The 24,805-nt window shown below is 51.8% G+C and overlaps 1 protein-coding gene across 2 annotated transcripts in view; it reads left to right on the top strand.

The window, feature by feature from the left end:
• CASTOR2 (cytosolic arginine sensor for mTORC1 subunit 2) overlaps positions 1–24,805 on the top strand; it is a 69,269-nt gene that overhangs the window by 26,839 nt on the left and 17,625 nt on the right. For both annotated transcript variants that reach the window (XM_033192918.1, XM_033192919.1), the window contains exon 2: positions 17,494–17,564. In XM_033192918.1, the coding sequence (XP_033048809.1) occupies positions 17,494–17,564 (71 nt within the window). The remainder of the gene's footprint in view (positions 1–17,493; positions 17,565–24,805) is intronic.

Here is a 24,805-nt window from a genome sequence, read left to right as displayed (position 1 = left end):
CAGTAGTGCAGTCATAGCTCACTGCAGCCTGGACCTCCTGGGCTCAAGCAATCCTCCTGCCTCAGCCTCCCAAATAGCTGGGACTACAGGAGCATGCCATGATGCCTGGCTAATTTTTGTTTTGTTTTTGAGATGGAGTCTCGCTCTGTCACCCAGGCTGGAGTGCAGTGGCACGATCATAGCTCACCACAGCCTCTGCCACCCAGGCTCGAGCAGTCCTCCCAACTCAGCCACCTGAGTAGCTGAGACTAACCACCATGCCCACTTAATTTTTTTTTTTTTCCTGTAGAGATGGGATCTCACTATGTTGCTCAGGCTGGTCTTGAACTCCCAGCTTCAAGCAGTCGTCCCACCCCAGCCTCCCAAAATGTTGGATATGGGCATGAACCACTGCACCCAGCCTGGATTAATCTCAAAAATAATATATTGAGCAAAATAAACCAGGCAGAAAATAGTACACAATGTGTATGTTTCCATGGATTTGAAGCACAACACAGACACAGTGAATCCATGGTGCTAGAGACTAGAGCAGTGGCTGCCTCCGGTCATTGGGAAAGGAGCACAGAACACTTTCTGCAATGATGGGAATGTCCAATATGCTTATCGGGGTACTGGTTAAGTGAGGGATATACACTTGCCAAAAGGCATCTAATTGTCCACCTGAAAATTGTACATTTTATTATAGCAAGTTATGCCACAATTGTAAAAACCGACTTTGGGGTTAAAAAAAATACGTATCTATAAGAAATCATGGCCCAGGCTCAGATTTTATCTGACTAAAAACACATTTTGACTGGGTGCAGTGGCTTCTACCTGTAATCCCAGCAATTTGGAAGGCCAAGGCAGGAAGATCTCTTGAGCCAGGAGTTCAAGACCAGTTTGTGCAACATAGCGAGATCCTGTCTCTATAAAAAAAAAAAAAAAATTAGGCTGGGCGCGGTGGCTCACACCCGTAATCCTAGCACTTTGGGAGGCCAAGGCGGTGGATCGCTTGAGGTCAGGAGTTTGAGACCAGCCTGGCCAACATGGCGAAATCCCGTCTCTACTGAAAGTAAAAAAATTAGCCAGGCTTGGTGGTAGGTGCCTGTAATCCCAGCTACTCGGGAGGCTGAGGCAGGAGAATCGCTTGAATGCGGGAGGCAGGGGTTACGGTGAGCTGAGATCGTGCCACTGTACTCCAGCCTGGGTGACAGAGTGAGATCCAGTCTCAGAGATAAATAAATAATAAAATAAAATAAGAAATTAGTTGGGTGTGGTGGCACACATCTATAGTCCCAGCCACTCAGGCAGGAGGATCACGGAAGCCCAGGAGTTAGAGGCTGCACTGCGCTATAATTGGTGCCATTGCACTCCAGCCCAGGTGACAGAGCAAGACCCTGTCTGGAAAAAAAAAAAAAAGGAAAAGAAAAATAAAATTCCCACGCACCTAACCACCAGCCACACAATAGTTGGGCGAGCTGGAAGGTGTGATCGTCTGTAGGTCCTCAGCCCATGAAGGTGCCCTGCCTGCCTGGTGATGGGAGACTCAGTGGCCTTTATCACATTCTCCGTAATTGGATATGTGGGAAGCATGGGACCGTGACCCCTCGGGGATTGCCCACACCAGTCATCTCACTGTACAGCTGGAGAAACTGAAGCCAGGACAAGGACTGGGCCAAGGTGCCATAGTGAACAGAGGATGCTCTGTCTGCCTGGTGCACCACCCTCCTGTCCAGCCCCCAGTGCCCCCACCCACATCACCACAGGCCAGGAGCACCCCCTGGCACCCAAGGCAGGTGCAGAGTCAATCAGCAAATACTGCAAGGCTCGCCCAGAACTGGGAGCTGGGGTAGCAGTGATGAAGCTGCCTTGGTCTCTGCCCACTCAGCAGCTGAGGCCAGGGTGGAGTTGGTAAACTTCAGCTATGACCTAATGGCCAAACCTCCCTACGTCGGCACTGATGGTTGGAGGGGAGATGTGGGCAGTGTTGAGGAGGGGACGTAGTGGAGCGTGGTTCGTGAAGGTCTCCACCCTGAAACCTGAAGGCTGGGGAGTGGAGTGAGGGTCCCACGGGGAGGATATGGCACACTAAGGAACGAGGAGGGGCCCAGCAGTGGCCACATGGGGGCTGGACAGAAACAGCCCAAATCACAGAGCTGGGAGCCATGCTGGGGCCCTTGGTGTTCTCGTGGAGGCAGTGGGAGCCACGGGAGGTGCTTGACCCAAGGAGCGAGGTCATCACGTATGTGCTTTGAGAAGTGCCTTTGCCTGTACTGTACAGCGTGGACGGACAGGGTCTCAGGAGACCCAGGAAGAGGCTTGGGAGATGACAGCAGGGATGAAAAAGGCTGGATTTGAGGTCCCCAAGGGGTCGATCGAAGAGGGTTTGGTGAAGGGCAGTCTAGGGGCATGGTGAATCGAGTGGCACACAGCAGGTGGACACCAGGAAGAGTCTGGATGGGGGTCGGGGATGGGTCACTGCTGGAGGTGGAAGATCTTCCCAGTTCTGGTCCTGGCTTGTGCAGGGTGTGACCTCTGGCAGATCCCATCCCTTCTCTGATCCTGGGTTTTTGTCTAAAGATGATCTATTCCATGCTAAAATTCTTGTCCCTTAAGTTGCTAATCAAGGGACTCTGGGTCCCTGCATGGTGGCTCAATCCTGTAATCCTAACTCTTCGGGAGGCAAAGGTAGGAGGATGGCTTGAGGCCAGGAATTCAAGACCAGCCTGAGCAACATAGTGAGACCCTGTCTCTACATGAGAAGATTTTTTTTAATTGGCCTGGTATGGTGGTACATGCTTGTAGTCCCAGCTACTTGGGAGGCTGAGGCAGAAGGATTCCTTGAGCCCAGGAGTGCAAGGCTGCAGTGAGCTATGATCGCACCACTGCACTCCAGCCTGGGCGACAGAGTGGGACACTGTTTCTTAAAAAAAAGGGGCCGGGCGCGGTGGCTCACGCCTGTAATCCCAGCACTTTGAGAGGCTGAGGTGGGTGGATCATGAGGTCAAGAGATCAAGACCATCCTGGTCAACATGGTGAAACCCCATGTCTACTAAAAAATACAAAAATTAGCCGGGCATGGTGGCACGCACCTGTAATCCCAGCTACTCGGGAGGCTGAGGCAGAAGAATCGCTTGAACCGGGGGAGGTGGATGTTGCAGTGAGCCGAGATCGCATCACTGCACTCCAGCCTGGCGACAGAGCGAGACTCCGTCTCAAAAAAAGAAAAAGAAAAAAACGGAAGCCACATAGAGCTTCTAGAAATCATCTCCCCAAGATGGAATTAATTGCTCCAGAAAGAAGTGAGTTCCCCATCCCTAGGTGTATGTAAATGCAGGCTGGGCCACTGTCTGTTCAGGATTGCATTGCTGGAGGAGGCAACACAGAATAGCTTTCCAAACTTGATTCTGGGCTTCCTCGTGCCCCACCCCTACATCTGGGTGGCTCCCTGAAGGTCCTCCTTTGTGTTTTGGGTTTTTTTGTTTTTTTTTTTTTTTTTGAGACGGAGTCTCACTGTGTCACCCGGGCTAGAGTACACTGGTGTGATCGCTGCTCACTGCAACATCCATCTCCTCGGTTCAAGCGATTCTCCTGCCTCAGCCTCTGGAGTAGCTGAGATTACAGGCATCTGCCACCACACCCAGCTAATTTTTGTATTTTTAGTAGAGACAGGGTTTCACCATGTTGCCCAGGCTGGTCTCAAACTCCTGGTCTCAAGTGATCCACCTGCCTCAGCCTCCCAAAGTGCTGGGATTGCAGGTGTGAGCCACCGTGCCTGGCACCCCCCTTTCTTATTTGATGGCGAACTGTGCCACAGGTTAAACAAAAAACACTTGTAATTAATTCTCTTCTCTCTGCTACTTTAGCTGGTTAAATCTGACATCTCAGAAAAGGTTTTGCCAGGCACGTTTACCTGGAAGTGTCTCTCCCCTGCTGCACCCGCCCTCCCCGTCTGCCTTGGGGTTTCAGGTCTGTTGCTGGAACAGGACTCTGGCTGGGCCAGGGCTCCTCGCCCAGGATGCCTGGGGAGAGGCCCCGTGTGAGGGCCTCACTCTGCGGGCTTAGGAATCCCAGAGTAAACAGATCAAGTTACCCGTGTCAGCCGGGCGTCCACAACAGGCAGCCGCAGCGATTGAAGATGGGAATGTTCTTCTCAGAGATGACTCAGCTACTCAGCTTCTCAGCCCAGATCAGGGGCCGCCCTGGGCCTCAGCTCTGCCCTGGTGCTTGGCTCCAGGCCAAGCCCAGGGTTGGGTGGTGGGGGAAACAATGGATTTTGAGAGTCAGCGACTGGTGTGCAATTCTCTTTCACCCCGTCAGGGTAAGGGTACATGTCAACAACTCTGGTAGGGTTGAGGGAACCAGCTGTGACCTGGGTCATCTGTAGGGTGGTGGCTCAGTCTCTCTAAGCCTCAGTTTCCTCATCTGTCAAATGGGCAGCAACAACTATGTCAGAGAGTTGATGGGAGAAATGAATCAACCGCCCGGGTGTGGTAGTTCATGCCTGTAATCCCAGCATTTTGAGAGGCCGAGGAGGGTGGATCACTTGAGATCAGGAGTTTGAGACCCCATTCCTACTAAAAAATACAAAAATTAGCCGGGCGTGGTGGCAGTCGCCTGTAATCCCAGCTACTTGGGAGGCTGAGGCAGGAGAATTGCTTGAACCCGGTAGGCAGAGGTTGCGGTGAGCTGAGATTGCGCCACTGCACTCCAGCCTGGGCAACAAAGCAAGACTCCGTCTCAAAAAAAAAAAAAAAAAAAAAAAGAATCAACCAAGGTTGTTGAAGCCAGGGTGCAGGCAGAGAAGTGCAAGTCTGCAGGGAGAGCCTGGGCCGCAGTGGTTGGAAGCCCAGGAATGAGAAATCTGGGGAGAGGGTGTAATAGGAGATAAGAGAGGACCCCTTGAGAGCTGCTACACTGGGGAGGAGAAGAGCAGCCACCACAGGAAGCAAAAGAGGATTGTCAGTGTCCAAGACGTCAGAGGAGACTGTGCGGGAGATTGCAGATTCCAGGGAGGCCTTGACCAGCCATGTGGGTCCAGGCAACAGGTCAAGGGCAGGAAGGCGTGAGGGAAGACGTCATCGGGCTGGGCTCAGGGAGGTCACTGATGAACGGAGCGGGATGCCCTGGAGGGCTTGAGGAGCTGACTCAATGGCAGAGGGTCAGGGTAAGGGGATGAAGGAAGACTTTTTTTTAGGACGGAAGAAACTTGATCCTGTTTGTTGTTAAGACTAAGAAGCCAAGTATGAAACAGACAGTTTAGGGAGGTGCTTGGGAGAGTCACAAAAAGGGGAAGGAGTTTGCCAGGGTGCTGATTCCTGAGGCCAAAGGGAAGGGATAAGATGGATGGACAGGTCGGACACGGTGGCTCACACATTGGGAGGCTGAGGCGGGAGGATCACTCGAGGCCAGGAGTTCGAGACCAGCCTGAGCAACAAAGTGAGACCCTGTCTCTATAAAAAAAATGAAAAAAAAAAAAAAATTAGCCAGGCATGGTGGTGTGTCCCTGTAGTTGCAGCAACTTGGGAGGCTGAGTTGGGAGGATCACTTGAGCCCAGGAGTCTGAGGCTGCAGTGAGCTGTGATTGCACCACTGCACTCCAGCCTGGGCAACAGAGCAAGACCTTATCTCAAAAAAAAAAAAAAAAAAAAAGGACGAATGATCAGAGACTTTCTGAGAGGGTGCCCTCCCCACTTAGCCTGTGTCTTAGGAAATCTGGGGTGCGTGTTGGGGTTGCTGAGTGTGGCAGAGGGGCAGGGGTGGAAGAGGTCTGGGGGAAGGAGGGTTAAGCTGACCCAGCAAGGGGTGGATGGACCCCAGTGGCAGGGAGGAGGATTTCTGAGCTGGAGGGCTTTGCTGAGGGTGGTTTGGGCAGGAGTCATCTAAGGATGGGGCCAGCCGAGGGGCTCCCAGGAACACCCAGCCCCACAGGCCAGCAGTACACGGTAGGGTTGGAGTGGTGGTGGCCGCAGGAGATGAGTGTGACCAGGAACCAGGGCCACTCCCAGAGTTACCAGGTGACAGGACAACAACTCCAGCCCATGCCCCAGCATGTCCCCTAAGTCCTTTAATAGCGAGGCCTCCAGAGAATGTTGCGTCCCAATTCATAGTGTCAGGGCAGGACTGCAGGTTGCTTTAGGGTCAACTATTTCCATTGTGGTCTTCAGCGTGTTGACACAAACTGCATGCTTGGAAAGGTCAGAGGTTGTGTGTCTCGGTGTGTGTTCTCAGCTGTGGTGTAAGGAACACAGAAGGTTGAATGAGCTTCCGGTTATGTCGGGAGAAGACCAGGGAAGTGTCGTGCTATTATCCAAAAACAGAAATGGTGCTGTTTGTGAAAGCAACCACAGCATGTCTGGTGCTTTTTTTTTTTTTTTTTTTTTTTGAGACAGATTCTCGCTCTGTCACCCAGGCTGGAGTGCAGTGGTGCGATCTTGGCGCACTGCAACCTCCGCCTCCCAGATTCAAGCAATTCTCCCGCCTCTGCCTCCTGAGTAGCTGGGATTACAGGTCCCCACCACCACACCCAGCTAATTTTTTTTTTTTGTATTTTTAGTAGAGACAGGGTTTCACCATGTTGGCCAGGCTCGTCTCAAACTCCTGACCTCAGGTGATCCACTCCCCCTCGGCCTCCCAAAGTGCTGGGATTACAGGCATGAGCCACTGTGCCCGGCTGGCTGGTGCTTTTTTTATTTTATTTTTTATTTTTTGAGACAAGGTCTCACACTGTCACCTAGGCTGGAGTGCAGTGGTGCAGTCACAGCTCATCACTGGAGCCTTGACCTCCCGAGCTCGAGCAATCCTCCTTCCTCAGCCTCCTGAGTAGCTGGGACTACAGGTGCATGCTATCAGGCCCTGTTAATTTTTTCTTTTTTAGATTACTTTTTGTAGAGACAAGGTCTCACTATGTTGCCCAGGCTGGTCACCTGGTGCTTTTATCTACAAAGTGATACCGATTCCCCACCCTGGTTCCTGAAGGCAGACAGTATATAGGAAGTTTGGGGAACAGGCTCAGGAGCTGTGTAAATATGCCCAAGACCACAGGATCGGATCGTCAACTCCAAAGCATTGCTTTGTTTTTTTGTTTTTTTGTTTTTTTGAGACAGAGTCTCGCTGGGCCGGAGTGCAGCGGCACGATCTCGGCTCACTGCAGCCTCAAACTCCCAGGTTCAAGCGATTCTTCTGCCCCCAGTAGCTAGGATTACAGGCATGTGCCACTACGCCCGGCTAATTTTTGTGTTTTTAGTAGAGATAGGATTTCACCATGTTGGCCAGGCTGGCCTCGAACTCCTGACCTCCAGCGATCCACCTGCCTTGGCCTCCCAAAGTGCTGGGATTACAGGCATGAACCACTGTGCTTGGCCAAGTGTTTGTTTTTTTTTTTTTTAATCATAGGTACTTGTAACTCTGTAAAAAGTGTACCCTGCCTTACCCAATGTTTGGGGACTTGTTTTTCCACCCTCAGTGCTGTGATATTGCTGACACTTGTTTATCTGTTTGCTTAACACTGTGGATGGTTCATGTTGCCTGCTGGGTAATATTCTGCCATTCTTCATGTCCTCTCCTGCCGATGGGCGTCTGGGCTGTGGCCAGGTTTTTGTTACTGAGAACAGGCTGTCACAGATCCTCTCGTCCGTGTCTCTCGTTACACATCTGTAAAGGGTGGATGTCTCAGAATGGAAACGCTGAGTCATGGTGCGTATGCTACAAGTCCCACCTGCCTTCAGGAAGCCCCCAACCCATAGAGGCAGCTCAGCCCCGGCTCGGCAGACCCCAGGCAGCTAACTGCTTTAACCCAGCTAAGCTTCGGTTTTCCCGTCTGTGAAATGGGAATCATTCGACAGCACATTCATTCAGGTCACACTGATTACAGACCTCGTACCAAGCCCTGTGCTGGGCATGCGGGTCCTGGAGGGGGGAGATGCAGCCTTGTCTCTTGCTCGCCAAGACAGAAATGAGGCCAGGCGTGGTGGCTCATGCCTGTAATCCCAGCACTTTGGGAGTCTGAGGTGGGTGGATCACCTGAGGTCAGGAATTGGAGACCAGCCTGGCCAACATGGCAAAACCCTGTCTCTACTAAAAATACAAAAATCAGCCGGACGTGGTGGTGCACGCCTGTAATCCCAACTACTTGGGGGGCTGAGGCAGGAGAGTTGCTTGAACCTGGGAGGCAGAAGTTGCAGTGAGCTGAGATCACACCGCTGCACTCCAGCCTGGGCTACAGAGTGACTCCATCTCAAAAAAAAAAAAAAAAAGGCAGACAGACCTAGAAGTGATTAATCTCAGTACTATGATGGATATCGCCATGGTTGGGGAGGTGATAGGCTGATGGGGGTGAAAGGAAGTCAGGCTGGAGGGTGTGAGAATTGGGGAGACCCGAAATCAGTGATCATTTTGCACCAAGAGCCGACAAGCAGAAGGTATACTCTCCTGGGAGGAAGCCTGGGTCCCCGGGGCTTTCCCCAGATATTTGTGATTTCTTCTGCCCTATGCGTCCCCTTTGGTAGTCCTGCTGCTCCATAATCACCCTGGAATTTGCCAAGCGCCATCACCCACACTGTCTGATTGGATTTTCCTGGTCACCTGTGACACAAGCACATTTTATTTTCTTTTTCTTTTTTTTTTGAGACAGAGTCTCGCTCTGTCGCCCAGGCTGGAGTGCAGTGGCGCCATCTCGACTCACTGTAAGCTCCGCCTCCTGGGTTCACACCATTCTCCTGCCTCAGCCTCTTGAGTAGCTGGGACTACAGACACCCACCACCAAGCCCGGCTAATTTTTTGTATTTCTTTTTTTGAGTAGAGACGGGATTTCACCATGTTAGCCAGGATGGCCTCGATCTCCTGACCTCGTGATCCGCCCACCTCGGCCTCCCCCCGTGCTGGGATTACAAGCATGAGCCACCGCGTCCGGCCTTATTTTCTGTCTTAAGGAAAATAACTCCTGTTCAGGATCGCCCTTCCAATTGCAGATCCAATTAAGGGCTTTTTTCTAAGTAAAACTTGAAAGGGCAGCTTCTAGTTGCTACGAAGACAGGAGAAATGAAATGTAAATAACACGAGAGACCCATTGAAAACCCGGGAGAAACATTAAAACACTGCAGCTGGTTACAACAAAGCCAGGCACTCACCCTCCCACCCTCCCCTTGATTTTCCTCTGGGGAAAAAAAACCCCATGAACAACGGTGGCCCCGAAACACTTCTATCACTCACTGCTTTTTTTTTTTTTTTTTTTTTTTTTTTTGAGACAGAATCTCACTCTGTCGTCACCAGGCTGGAGTGCAGTGGTGTGATCTTGGCTCACTGCAACCTCTGCCTCCCATGTTCAAGTGATTCTCCTGCCTCAGCTTCCCGAGTAGCTGGGACTACAGGTGCGCACCACCACACCCAGCTAATTTTTATATTTTTAGTAGAGGCGGGGTTTCACCATGTTGGCCAGGATAGTCTCCATCTCTTGACCTCGTGATCCGCCCGCCTTTTCCTCCCCAAGTGCTGGGATTGCAGGCGTGAGCCACCACTCCCGGCTGCTCACTGCATGTTTTAAAAGGCCCCTGTCAGCTAGGCGCGCTGGTTCGCACCTGTAGTCCCAGTACTTTGGGAGGCCGAGGCTTGGGAGGATCGCTTGAGGCCAGGAATTTGAGACCAGCCTGGGCAACAGAGCAAGACCCCATCTCCACAAAAATTTAAAAATTAGTCAGCCATGGTGATGTACATCTATAATCCCAGCTATTCAGGAGGCTGAGGTGGGAGGATCACTTGAGCCCAGGAGTTGGAGGCTACAGTGAACTATGATCATGCCATTGCACTCCAGCCTGGGTGACAGAGCAAGACCCTGTCTCTAAAGGAATGAATGAATGAATGAATGAATGAATGAATGAATGCTACTATTAGCCACATCAGAAAAACATCAGCAGGGAGACAGCCAGAAGTTGGCTGGCAGGGGCAAGGGTAGGCGGTCTCCGGAAGCAGGTGAGGCCCTGATCCCTTCATTCCCTCACTTGCACAGGCTGTAGGAGATGTGGCCAGACCTCCCTCATTCCAGACAGGACAGGCCACACTTTGCAAGAAACACCCCTGTCCTTCCACGCTTGTGCTGTGATCCCAAGTGGGCTGAGAAAGGACCTGCTTTAAGTAAGTCCCAAGAAGGTTTTGTAAACAGGTGCCCATAACATCCAAGATGCCTGTCTTGAGGCCTGTTTGCAGAGCCTCTCTGGTTTGGGTGGGTGGGTGACTTGAGCAGTGAAGAGCCTGGGCTTGTTTCAAAACCCCGCTGGCCAGGCTCTTTTTTGTTTGTTTGTTTTTGAGAGGGAGTCTTGCTCTGTCACCCAATCTGAAGTGCAGCGGCACGATCTCGGGGGCTCACTGCAACCTCCACCTCCGGGGTTCAGGCAATTCTCCTGCCTCAGCCTCCCGAGTAGCTGGGACTACAGGTGCGCGCCACCATGCCTGGCTAATTTTTTGTATTTTTAGTAGAGGTAGAGATGGGGTTTCACCATGTTGGCTAGGCTGATCCTGAACTCCTGACCTCAGGTGAGCCGCCTGCCTCGGCCTCCTAAAATGCCAGGATTACAGGCATGAGCCACCTCACCCGGCAGGCCAGGCTGTTAATTCCAAAGGTCCTGGCTTGTTCCCAGACAAGCTAGTAGGTGACCTTGGCAGAGTCTGGCTGACACAGGGCATAGTGACCTTGCAGGAATCAGGCTTGCGTCTTTTATTTTTTAAGACAGGATCTCACTGTGTCACCCAGGCTGGAGTGCAGTGGTGCTATCATGGCTCACTGCAACCTCTGCCTCCCAGGCCCAAGTGATCCTCCCACCTTCACCTCCTGAGTAGCTGAGACTACAGGGGCTCACCACCATGCTCAGGTAATTTTTAAATTTTTTTGTAGAGATGGGGTCTTGCCATGTTGCCCACGCTGGTCTCAAACTCCTGGACTCAAGTGATCCCCCTGGTCTGGCCTCCCGCTTGGAGTTTCTTAACAGCACTTAGCACCACACTGGGTACTTTCTGGCATTTGCTCCTCTTTCCAACTCTTTGTAGACAGAGTACAGAGAGGCCACAAATCCCAGGGGCCCGGAATCTGGGATGTGGACCCGGCCATGACTCATTAGAAAAGGCAGAGAGAGAATTAGAACTGGAGACCTTAGCCTGTCCCAGAGGAGGATTAAGTCAAGGTTATACCACACGAGGGTGGGCAGGGTTTGTTCTCATTGACACGTCTCTGAATTTGAAGGCAAGTGTGTGGCCACAGTCCATCCCTTTGCTCAGCAATCCTTGAGTGTTGATTCCATGCCCAGCCAGTGTCAGATATGAGGTGTATGTACGGAGGACCGTCTATCCTTGCTTCTGAGAGCTGTGGTCATCTACTGAGGGAAGTAGACCCTTAAAGTATAATTTGTAATAGATCGTGGGAAGCACTTGGCACCGTCATGCACAGTTGCACAGGTTGTGCACTGCACAACTCTAAGGGCATACTTCACATAGACTGTGAGATGAACTATCTCCTAGGGCTGTGATGCACGTTATAACAGCCCAGCTGTCCATAGTGGCAGGAAAGTCATCTCATAGAGTAGTGTGGGGCTGTAGGCTGTCAAAGGAGGACAACCTCGATGATGGGAGATGAGGGAAAGGAAGTGGCTGGTGGTGTTGATCAGGCAAGGTTTTTTTATTTTATTTTTTGTATTTTTAGTAGAGACAGGGCTTCACCATGTTGGCCAGACTGGTCTCGAACTCTGAACTTCAAGTGATCCATCCACCTCCGCCTCCCAAAGTTCTAGCATTACAGATATGAGCCACCATGCCTGGCCAGGAGAGGTTTTATCCCAGAGGAGATGTTTGAACTGGATCTTAGAGGATGAGCATGAAGTCTTCAGCCAACAAAGTTGGGAGGCGGCCATGCCGGGTAGTTGAAAGAACATTCAGGCCGGGCGCAGTGGGTCATGCCTGTAATCCCAGCACTTTGGGAGATTGAGGCGGGTGGATTTTCTGAGGTCAGGAGTTTGAGAACAGCCTGGCCAACATGATGAAACCCTCTCTCTACTAAAAATTCCAAAAAATTGGCCGGGCATGGTGGCGGGCGCCTGTAATCCCAGCTACTTGGGAGGCTGAGGCAGGAGAATTGCTTGAACCCCAGAGGCGGAGGTTGCCGTGAGCCAAGATCACACCACTGCGCTCCAGCCTGGGCAACAAGAGCAAGGGGCGTTGAGGCCAGGAATGGAAGAGGGAGACAAGACAGGAGGGTAGTCCAGCCTTGAGTTTGCTTTGTAGGGAGTGATGGAGAGGCAAAAACAGATCTGAGTGACCTTCAAGTAAAGAAGACATGGGGCCATGTGGAGTGGCTCACGCCCATAATCCCAGCACTTTGGGAGGTGGAAGTGGGAGGATCGCTTGAGGCCAGGCGTTCAAGACCCACCTGGGCAACATGGCAAGATCCCATCTCTATAACAATTTTAAAAATTAGCCGGGTGTGGTGGCATGCACCTGTAATCCCAGGTACTTGGGAGGCTAAGGATGGCCCACAAGGGGGTGCTGTGCTTGGACTGGGGAATGGCCAACTGCCTAGCAGTATGGGGACGACTTCGAGAAGCACGGACAGGAGGGGTAAGCTTGGTAAGACAAGAAACGCAGCAGATGTAATTCAAAGGCAAAGGGGGACCCGTAGCTTGAATTAAGACGTGGTGTGGACCAGGTGCAGTGACTCACGCCTTGTAATCCCAGCACTTTGGGAGGCCAAGGCAGAAGGATCACTTGAGCTCAGGAGTGCAAAACCAGTTGGGGCAACATAGTGAGACCCTGTCTCTACAAAAAATAAAAAATTAGCCAGCCGGGCGTGATAGTGCACACCTGTAGTCCAAGCTAGTTGGAAGGCTGAGCTAGGAGGATTGCTTGAGCCCAGGAGGTCAAGGCTGCTGTGAGGCGAGATCACGCCACTGCACTCCAGCCTGGGCAACAGAGCAAAAGCTTGTCTCAAAAAAGAAAAAAAAAAAAAAAAAAAAAGGCCGGGCTGGTGGCTCACGCCTGTAATCCTAGCACTTTGGGAGGCCGAGCCAGGTGGATTACAAGGTCGGGAGATCGAGACCATCCTGGCTAATACAGTGAAACCCCGTCTCTACTAAAAATACAAAGAATTAGCCGGGCATGGTGGTGGGCGCCTGTAGTCCCAGCTGCTCAGGAGGCTGAAGCAGGAGAATGGCATGAACCTGGGAGGTGGAGCTTGCAGTGAGCCGAGAGATCGCGCCACTGCACTCCAGCCGAGAGATCGCGCCACTGCACTCCAGCTTGGGTCACAGAGTGAGACTCCGTCTCAAAAAACAAAAAACAAAAAAAAACTGACATGGAGGTCAAGGAGAGGGAGGAGTCTGGGAGCTGACTCCTGAGGGTAGTGACCAGAGCGATGGCAGCAGGTGCCTCCAGCTTATCTGCCCTCCCCGAAGCCTGCCCATGCCAAGGTGCACATTCTGAGATGTCCCATAGCTGGCAGAGCCACAGAATCGCTCAGCCCCTGGGGACAGGTCACTTCAACAACATATTTATACTCCATTTACACTCAGGCCGCTGTTGCCTTCTGCTGGTGTGTATGCCCTCCGGAATAATTTGTGTGGTCTATTTCTGGAGCGTCCCTCACAGCCGAGGGCGCCGAGAGCAAGGGCCGCGTCTGTTTGCCTCCCTGGGGCTCTCGGGCAGCTGGGCAGCCCCACCCCACCCAGGGAGTACCAGCTCATGGCAATCTGGTGACTTGGGGAGGGGGTCCAAGGCGCTTTCTGAGTGCATGGGGGTCCCTAGGAAGGGTCCAGGCCTGACCAGTGATTGCCACTTACTGTGATGATAATTTGCTGTTGTCCTCGAAGCAATTATAGATTTCATGTATCCAGGCAATACTTGCAAATTGGATATGGGACAGGCAGGGACAGAGACGTAATTTGAAAACCAAAGAGCCGGAGGGAAATTGATGAGCATGGGCTGTTGTTCCAGCAGAACGCCTTACACCCCTCCCAGGGCGGGAGAGGCCACCTCATGGATGACCCTAGCACAGGCAATTTTTTTTTTTTTTTTGGAGCTAGAGTGGCTCTGTTGCCCAGGCTGGAGTGCGGTGGCACGATCCAAGCTCACTGCAACCTCCCAGGTTCAAGCAATTCTCCTGCCTCAGCCTCCCAAGTGGCTGGGATTACAGACGCCCACCACCATGCCAGGCTAACTTTTATATTTTTAGTAGAGATGGGGTTTCGCCATATTGACCAGGCTGTTCTCAAACTCCTGACCTCAAGTGATCTGCCCACCCCAGCGTCCCAAAGTGTTGGGATTACAGGCCTGAGCCACCCCGGCAGGCCAAAGATTTTCTTTACATTCAAGTTTATCAAAGGATGACTGACATACAGCAAAATTCACCCCTTTTTAGCAGACAGTTCTGCGGGTTTTGACAAATTCATATGATCTTGTGAGGTTTTTTTTTGGTTTTTTTGAGATGGAGTCTAAATCTTATCACCCAGGCTGGAGTGCAATGGTGTGATCTTGGCTCATTGCAGCCTCCACCTCCCAGGTTCAAGCGAGTCCCCTGCCTCAACCTCCCAAGTAACTGGGATTACAGGCGCCCACAGACATGCCCGGCTAATTTTTGCATTTTTTGTAGAGACAGGGTTTCACCATGTTGGCCAGGCTGGTCTCGAACTCCTGACCTCAGGTGATCCGCCCACCTCTGCCTCCCAAAGTGCTGGGATTACAGGCGTGAGCCACTGCACCCGGCCTAAATTTATATGATCTTGTAACCACCGCCACAATCAAGAGGCCTATCCCCCCCAAAATTTCCCCGTGCCCCTCTCTAGTCCGCACTTACCCGTCCCCTGGCAACTGCTAATCATTTGCCCCTATAGTCTGGCCTCTTCCAAAATGTCGTATGAATAGAATCATACAGTATGGAATCTTTTGAGCTTGGCTACTTTAACTTAGCAAAATGCACTTGAGATCCGCCCATGTTAATGCATGAATCAGTAGTTTATTCCTTTTAATTGCCGACCCGTATTTCCTCATGTGGATGTGCTGTAGTTTATCCTCTCTCCGGTTGAAGGAAGGACATTTGGGTCCTTTCCAGTTTAGGGTAAATACAAACAAAGGCAATATGTATTTGCATCTAGGTCTTTGTGTGGGCACCTGTTTTCACTTCTCTTGGATGAATACCCAGGAGCAGGATAGCTGAGGCTGTGGATGGTCAGTGTGTGCTGAACTTTGTAAGAAACTGCCGACTGGATGCAGTGGCTCACGCCTGTAATCCCAGCACTTTGGAAAGCCAAGGTGGGAGGATCGCTTGAGGACAAGAGTTCAAGACCAGCCTAGAGAATGTAGCAAAGATCTCATCTCTACCAACAACTTTTAAAACTAGCTGGACAGTCTGGGCACAGTGGCTCATGCCTATAATCCCAGCACTTTGGGAGGCCGAGGCGGGTGGATCACCTGAGGTCAGGAGTTCGAGACCAGCCTGGCCAACATGGAGAAACCTTGTCTCTACTAAAAATACAAAAATTAGCCAGATGTGGTGGTGAGCGCCTGTAAGCCCAGCTACTTGGGAGGCTGAGGCAGGAGAATCACTTGAACCTGGGAGGCAGAGGTTGCAGTGAGCTGAGATCATGCCACTGCACTCTAGCCTGGGCGACTGGGCGAGACTGTCTCAAAAAAAAAAAAAAAAAAAAATCAGCCGGACATGGTATTGTGTGCCTGTAGTTCCAGCTACTCAGGAGACTGAGGCAGGGGAAATGCTTGAGCCCAGGTGTTCAAGGCTTCCATGAGCTGTGATTGCATTACTGCACTCCAGACTGTGTGACAGAGCAAGCCCCTGTCTCTAAAAAGAAGAAAGAAACTGCCAAATGAATGTTTGAAGCGCCGGGCCATTTTGTACTCCCACAGCAGTATAAGAGAGTTCCAGTGGCTCCACATCCTTGTAAAAATTTTCAGGAATAAATTTTAAAACGGAGCTGCAGAGGTTCTGTAGATGAGGGGGCTGCAGGGAAGCTGGCAGGAGAGGAGGCCAGGAAGGAGGGCGACCCATGGATACACCAGCCACCCCCATCCCCTGCAACTGTCCACTCAGAGATCCCATTTCCATTTGCATCTTTGAGAGAGGGATCCTGGCCCTTTGCCTGGTGATACTGTTTGGCTGTGTCCCCACCCAAATCTCACCTTGAATTGAAATAATTGCCATGTGTCAAGGGTGGACCCAGGTGGAAATAATTGAATCATGGGGGTGGTTTTCCTCATACTGTTCTCATGGTAGTGAATAAGTCTCATGAGATCTGATGGTTTTATAAAGGGCAGTTCCCCTGCACACGCTCTCTTGCCTGTTGCCATGTAAGACGTGCCTTGGCTCCTCCTTGGCTTTCTGTCATGATTGTGAGGCCTCCCCAGCCATGTGGAACTGTGAGTCCATTCAACCTCTGTCCCTTATAAATTGCCCGGTCTCGGGTATGTGTTTATTAGCAGCATGAGAACAGACGAATACACCTGGGTTACTCATGGACCTCTTTCTGTCCCGGCTCCCCTCAACGGGTGGGGGTGCAGAGCCCATGCCTGGCTTTGTGCTGGAGAGCTGGAACACCAGATAAGTGACCAGGGGTCAGTTTCCTGCAAGCCTCTGCCTGTGTGTGCTTGGACTTGCCATCTCTGCCTGCAGTACTCTCTAGGGTGCAGTGGGGGTGGTTCTGGCTAAATGGGGAACAGGGACTCGGGCGCTAAGAGGGTGATGACCCCCCTCAATCATCCAAGGACCAAAAGCCTTGAAGCCCAGCCCAAGGGCCACCTGGACACAGACCTGGGTACCAAAAGCATGCCCAGGACCGAGGCCAGCAGGGTCAGGGTTCTGTCCCCTGTTTTTGGGGAATTGATGGTCTCGTTTTGGGGGTAGATGAGCAACATACCTCCCAGGCTGAGCGGTGATATCAGAGGTGATGTGAGATGGGGCGGAGATCCATGTCCCAGAAATGTCATGGGTGGCCGCACTCCTCCCTCTTCAGGGATGGAAAGTAAACCAAAGGCTGGGCTGTCAGTCAGCTGGTGGGAATTAGGCATTTTTGTGACTGGGAGCACCAGAGTTGCTGAACGGGAGGCCAAGACATTGGGAAGGGAGATGGGGACAGACACCTAGAGGTTACAGTGGCAGGGCCGTGGAAAAGACGGCTACCCTGCCTGACCCACACTGGAGCCACCCTTCGGCCACTTCTTCCCTCCGAGAAAATGTGGGATCTCAGGCCCTCAGGCCTGGACAGAATCACAGGGGCTGACTGGCTCAGAGGTCCCCAAAGATTGGGGGGTGGCAGAGTGGGGACAGTTGGCATCTCTGTGCCTCTCCAGAGTCAGCACTGAGTAGGGGGACATGAAGGGAGAGACAGACAACTTACCTGAAGTCACCCAGCAGCCTGGGGCCGGAGCTCTGGGTAAACTGAGTCATCATCCCCGGGGCACGGGTGGGCAGCTGCCCCAGGGGACCTGCCTGGACTAATGAGATCTTCTGTGTCTGTCTGTCCGTCCATCCAGGTGCAAGTTCTTCAGTCTGACTGAGACGCCAGAGGATTACACTATCATTGTCGATGAGGAGGGATTCTTAGGTAAGTGCTTCGCTCCCTCGAGACTCGACTGGACCACGCTCTGAAGTCAGGGCTGGCTGCCCACCTTCTTATTTCTGCTCTCACCTACCTCCTGATTTCTTCCCCCATCTACCGGTCGGCTAGAAAAACAGCAGAGTGTATTTCCTGCTCTCCCTGGGTTCTGGAGGGTCCCTTCCCCTCCTGCTCTTGAGATTGCCCCAGGAAAGACTTCTGAGCTAAAAGAGTTAGTTGGTATGGCGCTACCCAGCTGAGAATTAGATTAACCAAGAAGGAAAAGGAACATGTTTCACTGAAGCCTGCAAAGTGCCTTAAAATATCCTCAGTCGGGCGCAGAGACTTACGCCTTTAATCCCAACACTTTGGGAGGCTAAGGTGGGAGGATCACTTGAGCCGAGGAGTTCGAGACCAGCCTGGGCATAGTGAGACCCCCCCCCCCATCTCTACTAAAAAGTTACTTTAAATTAACTGGCATGTTCCTGTGGTCCCAGCTACTTGAGAGACTGAGACAGAAGGATTGTTTGAGCCCAGGAGTTGGAGGCTGCAGTGAGCTGTTATTAAATCACTGCTTTCCAGTCTGGAAGACAGAACGAGATTCCATCTCTTAAAAAAAAAAAGAGAGAGAGAGAAGTGTCTAGATGGCAAGGGCACAGTTTAAGAAGACTTCCCGGAGAAGGCAACACTTGCAGTGAACACAGCTAAGAGTAAAGAGCCAGGCATGGTGGTGCACGCCTCTACTCCCAGCTACTTGGGAGACTGAGGCGAGAGGATTGCTTAAACCCAGGAGTATGAGACTGTGGTGTGTTATGATCACACCTGTGAATAACCACTGCACTCCAGCCTGGGCAACGTAATGAGAACTTGGTGTTTTTTTTTCGTTTTGTTTTTGAGATGGAGTCTCACTCTGTCATCCAAGCTGAAGTGCAATGGCACGATCTTGGCTCACTGCAACCGCCACCTCCCAGGTTCAAGCCATTCTCCTGCCTCAGCCTCCCAAGTAGCTGGGATTACAGGCGCCCGCCACCACACCCGGCTAATTTTTGTATTTTTTTAGTAGAAATGGGGATTCACCCTGTTGGCCGGGCTGGTCTCAAACACTTGACCTCAGGTGATCCACTCCCCCTCGACCTCCCAAATTGCTGGGATTATAGGCATGAGCCACTGCATCCGGCCTGAGAACCTGTTTCTTAAAAAATAAAAAATAAGTGCCCCCCCCCAGGTAGAAAACATTAATGGAGGGGCACTTTCCAGGCCCCATGTGTGTACAGCCACAGCTTCCAGTACTGGGGATACACTTGGCATCCCCAGGGAACTAGAGTGTGAGAAGAGAGATAGGAGAACAGGGCTTGCCTGGAGGAGGGGGGATCAGGAAAGATTCCTTCATGTGGCTGTACACACATGGGCTTCTCTGACTGGAAAGCACCCCTTCCTTCGTGGTTTCTACCTGGCATGTGGGCACTGAAATTTTCTTTTTTCCCCCAGAAACAGGTTCTTGCTATGTTGCCCAGACTGGAGTACAGTGGCTAATCACAGGTGTGATCATAGTGCATGGCAGCCTCAAACTCCTGGGCTGAAGCAATCCTCCCACCTCAGCCTCCCGAGTAGCTGAGAGTAGAGGCGTGTATCGCCGTGCCTGGCTCTAGACTTTTTCCTGAACTCCCCTCTTATACTTTATTTGGGTTAGAAGAAGCATGGGGAGACTTCTGCAGCATGGCTATTTCTGGGGGCTCAAAAGAGGAAGTTCCTGGGGAGCTCACATGGTCATGGAGGACTTCCTGGAGGAGGTGATATTTTTGCTGGCCTTGTGGGGAAGGAAGAAAACATGTCAGAGGAGAGTTGAATGAGAAAGTACAGGAGCAGAAGCAAGGGCCAGGTTCAGTCTCTAAAAAAGGAGAAGACAGAGGTAGGCAGGGAAAGTTTGGATCTTATAGTTTAGGTACTGGGGAGCCATTGAAGGTTGTTGGGCTGGGTTAGGGCTGAATTGGGGTAGAGTCTGCTGAGGTGTGTGTGCAGGAGAGGGAACAGGGAGTGAAGTAGGAAATTCCCGGGGGTGAGTAAGCTCTGTTCAAATAGAGGTCCTTGGGCCCAGGCTGAGACCCTCAGCTGGCCCAGGGAAGGAATTGCCCTCTATCCCTCAACCCTGCCATTCCCCAGAGGCATCCATAATGGCCTTGTGACTTTTGAAACTGCCTTGCCCTGCCCCTCCCTGAGCCTTTCCCAGCCGCAGGCACAGCAGGCACAGGCACAGGCTCAGTGAGGAACACGGAGCATTGGGAAAGCAGGTTTCAGTTAGCCCAGCAAGGCCTGAGGCTAGCCAGCCAGGCTTACCTCTATGACTTCAGGGTAAGGGCTTCCCTTCCAGGGTGCTTTTCTGTTTAGCAAACCAGGCTGCTTGGAAATCCATTATTGCAAGAAACAAAAAAAATTATTGAGTGCATTTGTTTTTTCTTTCTTTTCTTTTCTTTTTTTTTTTTTTTTCTTTTTTTTGAGAGAGAGTCTCACTCTGTCACCCAGGATGGAGTGCAGTGGCGTGATCTCGACTCACTGCAACCTCCACCTCCCAGGTTCAAGCGATTCTCCTGCCTGAGCCTCCTGAGTAGCTGGGATTATAGGCGCCCGCCACAATGCCAGGCTAATTTTTTTGTATTTTTAGTAGAGATGGGGTTTGGTTTCACCATGTTGGCCAGGCTGGTCTTAAACTCCTGAACTCAAGTGATCCACCTGCCTTGACTTCCCAAAGTGCTGCCAAAATATTAGCATTTTGGCCAGGCATAGTGGTTCACATCTGTAATCCCAGCACTTTGTGAGGCTGAGGCGGGCAGATCACCTGAGGTCAGGAGTTCAAGACAAGCCTGCTCAACATGGTGAAACCCCGTCTCTACTAAAAACACAAAAATTAGCCAGGCATGGTGACGCATGCCTATAGCTCCAGCTACTCAGGAAGCTGAGCAGGAGAATCACTTGAACCCAGGAGGCCGAGGCTGCAATGAGCCAAGATCATGCTGCTGCACTCCAGCTTGGGCGAGGGAGCAAGACTCCATCTCAAAAAAAGCAAAAAAAGAAAAAAAAAGGAGTTCGAGGCCAGGCACAGTAGCTCATGCCTATAATCCCAGCACTTTGGGAGGCCGAGGCGGGCAGATCACGAGGTTAGGAGATCGAGACCATCCTGGCTAACACGGTGAAATCAAGTCTCTACTAAAAATACAAAAAAAATTAGCCAGGCATGGTGACGGGCGCCGATAGTCCCTGCTACTCGGCAGGCTGAGGCGGGAGAACGGCATGAACCTGGGAGGCAGAACTTGCAGTGAGCCGAGATCACACCACTGCACTCTAGCCTGGGCGACAGAGCAAGACTCTATCTGGAAAAAAAAAAAAAGGAGTCCGAGACCAGCCTGACCAACATGGAGGAACCCCGTCTCTACTAAAAATACAAAATTAGCTGGGTGTGGTGGCACATGCCTATAATTCCAGCTACTCAGGAGGCTGAGGCAGGAGAATCACTTGAACCCAGGAGGTGGAAGTTGCAGTGAGCCGAGAGCACACCATTGCACTCCAGCCTGGGTGACAGAGCGAGACTCTGTCTCCAAAAAAAAAAAAAAAAAGAGTAAGGACCCATTTTACAAGCGAGAAAGCAGACATTAACTTGCTCAGAGTTAGTGACAACCAAGCCAGGACGGAAAGTAGGAAATGCTCTCAGGGCGTCTCTAGCCTAAATAAGGAGAAAGGGCTGCCGGAAAGTAATGTGAGAAGGAAGGGTATACCACCGTGTGTGGCCCAGGACTCCCAGGGGGCTGCGGCAGGATTTGGGGTGGGCCTAGGCACTGCAGTGTGAGGCTAGGAGGGCAAGCTCTACCCCTCATCGCCTTGGAGGCTCTGTTTCAGAAGGAGAGTTTAGTTTTTGTTTGCTTGCTTTTCTCAAGACAGTCTTGCTCTGTTCCCCAGGCTGGAGTGCAGTGGCGCAGTCTCGGCTCACTGCAACCTCTACCTCCTGGGTTCAAGCAATTCTCCTGCCTCAGCCTCCTGAGTAGCTGGGATTACAGGCGTGCACCACCACACTTGGCTACTTTTTTGTGTGTGTTTTTAATAGAGATAGAGTTTCACCATGTTGGCAAGGCTGGTCTTGAACTCCTGACCTCAGATGATCGTCTCGCTTCGACCTCCCAAAGTGCTGGGATTACAGATGTGAACTACTGCACCTGGCCCACTGGGTAGTTTTTAGGGTTTTTTTTCTTTTTTTGTTTTGTTTTGTTTTGAGACGGAGTCTCACTCTGTTGTCCAGGCTGGAGTGTAGTGGTGCGATCGCAGCTCACTGCAACCTCCGCCTCCTGGGTTCAGGCAATTCTCCTGCCTCAGCCTTCTGAGTAGCGGGGACTGCAGGCATGCAACACTATGCCCAACTAATTTTTGTATTTTTAGTAGAGACAGAGTTTCACGTGTTGGCCAGGCTGGTCTGGAACTCGCGACCTCAAGTGATCCACCCACCTCAACCTTCCAGAGTTCCAAAGTGCTGGGATTACAGGCGTGAACCACTGTGCACGGCCCCACTGGCTAGTTTTTGTGTTTTTTTGTAGAGGAGTCTCACTGTGTTGCCTACGCTGGTCTGGACCTCCTGGCCTCAAGCAGTCCTCCCACCTTGGCCTCCCAGAATGTGGGGATTACAGGCATGACCCCAGGAAGAAGGATGCTGGCTCTAGCATGGGGAAGGAAGGCCAGTGCCCTGTCACCCTGTTCTACTAACCTGCAGTGCGGCAGACATTGCTTCCCACGAAAGGGCCACTTCTGCCACTCTTAACATGAGCCGGGGTGCGTGTTCACGGGCAGCTTTGACAGTTAGAAGCTAGCAGCTGGCCATGGTTCAGTGGACCCTGGGTCTTTCCTGGGAGGGCGGAGGATGGCTTGTAAATGACACTAACCAGCAGAGTGCCTTGTTCAGTGTGAACGTTGTTAAGGGATTCTTGGTCTGAGCACAGTGGCTCATGCCTGAAATCCCAGCCCTTTGGGAGGCTGGGCAGGTAGATCACCTGAGCCCAGGAGTTCAAGATCAGCCTGGGCAACGTGGCAAAGCCCCGTCAATACAAACGATACAAAAATTAATCTGGTGTGGTGGCGCATGGCTGTGGCCCCAGCTACTCAGTGGGCTGCGGTGGGAGGATCACTTGAGCCTGGGAGGTTGAGGCTGCTGTGAGCCATGATTGTGCCACTGCACTCCAGCCTGAGTGACAGAGCAAGACCCTGTCTCAAAAAAAGAAAAAAAGAAGATCTTGGCTCAGATGGATGCAGTATGTCTGTGTGGCAGACAGAGGGGTTGTACATGTGTATATTCTGATTTTTTACGTGTGTGTGTGTCTGTGTGTGTCTGTGCGTGTGACTGAGTCTCGCTCTGTCACCCCGGCTGGAGTGCAGTGACACAATCTCTGCTCACTGCAACCTCTGCCTCCCGGTTCAAGCGATTCTCATGCCTCAGCCTCCTGAGTAGCTGAGATTATAGGTGCCCACTACCACGCCCAGCTAATATTTATATTTTTAGGACAGACAAGGTTTCACCCATGTCGGCCAGGCTGGTCTTGAACTCCTGACCTCAGGTGATTCCGCCTGCCTTGACCTCCCAAATTACTGGGATTACAGGCCTGAGTCACTGTACCCGGCCTCTTTTAAGTATTTAATGAGCACCATTTGCAGCACTAGGTGTCCTGACAGATTCAGAAAAATGTTAGAAGCCTCTGGGTAGTGGGTAGAAGCTTAAGACTTGGAGTTAGAGGGACCCAGTGCTCATCTGGTCTCCACATCACCAGCCCTCACCCCTCACAGTCCCCTTGCCTGTGAACTGGGGACAGCGGTACATCATTGTGGTCCATGCCATGTGTGGCAAGGCATGGTCAGCAGGCAGTGACAAATCAAAAGGTGGAGAGGTGGTCAGGCAATGTGGCTCACACCTATAATCCCTGGAATTTGGAAGGCCAAGGCAGAAGGATCGCTTGAGGCCAGGAATTTGAGACCAGCCTGGGCAACATCTCAAGACTCCATCTCCACAAAAAAATTAGAAATCAGCCAGGTGTGACGGCGTGCGCCTGAAGTCCCAGCCACTCGGGAGGCTGAGGTGGGAGGATCGCTTGAGTCTGGGAGTTTGAGCTGCAGTGAGCTGTGATTGCACCACTGCACTCCAGCCTGGGCAACAGAGCAAGACCCTGACGCTAACAAAAAACGAAGAAGGAAAGAAAAAGAGGTAGAGAGAGGAAGCTCGAAAAAGAACTCCTGGCCTCCCCTCGTGCTAAGATGGGAAGAGCTAGGTTCAGATCGAAACTCTGCAGCCTTCCCTGCGTGTGAATCTGGGCAAGTTGCTCCACAACCTGGAGCCTCCGTGTGTTTGTCTGTGACATGGGGATCACCGCACCTCCCTCTCAGTTCTGCAACTCCGTAGATGCTCAGTAAGTGCCCGGGAATTGTCAAGTTCATTGTCTGCATCCAGTAGCAGTGCACATCAGAGCTCCCGCGTCTTCCTCCGAGCTCTAGCCCGAAATCTGTTGTGTCAGTAAGCCAAGGTGCAAAGTAGCATCGCCGGCGGGGGTCACCTCTACGTGAGAGTCAAGCCAGTAAAGGAGCTTGCATTTTGGTCAGAATGGATGCCAAGCCTCAGGGCCGGTGGTTCTTACTGTACCCTGAATCCAGCCCTGGCCGTGAGCACAAACCAGGGCTCACTGCACACCTGCATTTGGAAGGTCAGCCCCGTTGTTTAAAATAACAGCTGGGGCTGGGCACAGTGGCTCACACCTGTGATCCCAGCACTTTGGGAGGCCAAGGTGGGCAGATCACTTGAGGTCAGGAGTTCAAGACCAGCCTGCCCAACATGGTAAAACCCCATCTCTACTGAAAATACAAAAAAAAAAAAAAATGAACCAGGCATGGTGGTATGCACCTGTAGTCCCAGCTACTCAGGGGGCTGAGACACAAGAATCGCTTGAACCCAGGAGGCAGAGCTTGCAGTGAGCCAAGATTGTGCCACTGCACTCCAGCCTGGGCGACAGAGCAAGACACCATCTCAAAAAAAAAAAAAAAAAAAAAAAAAAGCAGTAGTTCTGGGTTCCGCCCAGGGCTGAGGCCGTGAGCAGGGCGGGTAGACCAATCCATCAGACAAGCTGCCTGCTTCTGGCCAGCTGCTGATTGACCTAAAATCCTCCAGCCAGCAGCAGCTGCTCTTCCCCCACACCCATGTTTCCAGCTGGTCTCAGGCCTGGGCTTCTCCCCAA

This window comes from Trachypithecus francoisi, unplaced genomic scaffold, assembly GCF_009764315.1.
Source record: "Trachypithecus francoisi isolate TF-2019V2 unplaced genomic scaffold, Tfra_2.0 Lachesis_group4, whole genome shotgun sequence".
In the NCBI taxonomy this organism is placed as follows: Eukaryota; Metazoa; Chordata; class Mammalia; order Primates; family Cercopithecidae; genus Trachypithecus; species Trachypithecus francoisi.
The sequence above is the reverse complement of the archived record's forward strand: the minus strand, read 5'-3'. Positions and strand labels throughout refer to the sequence as shown.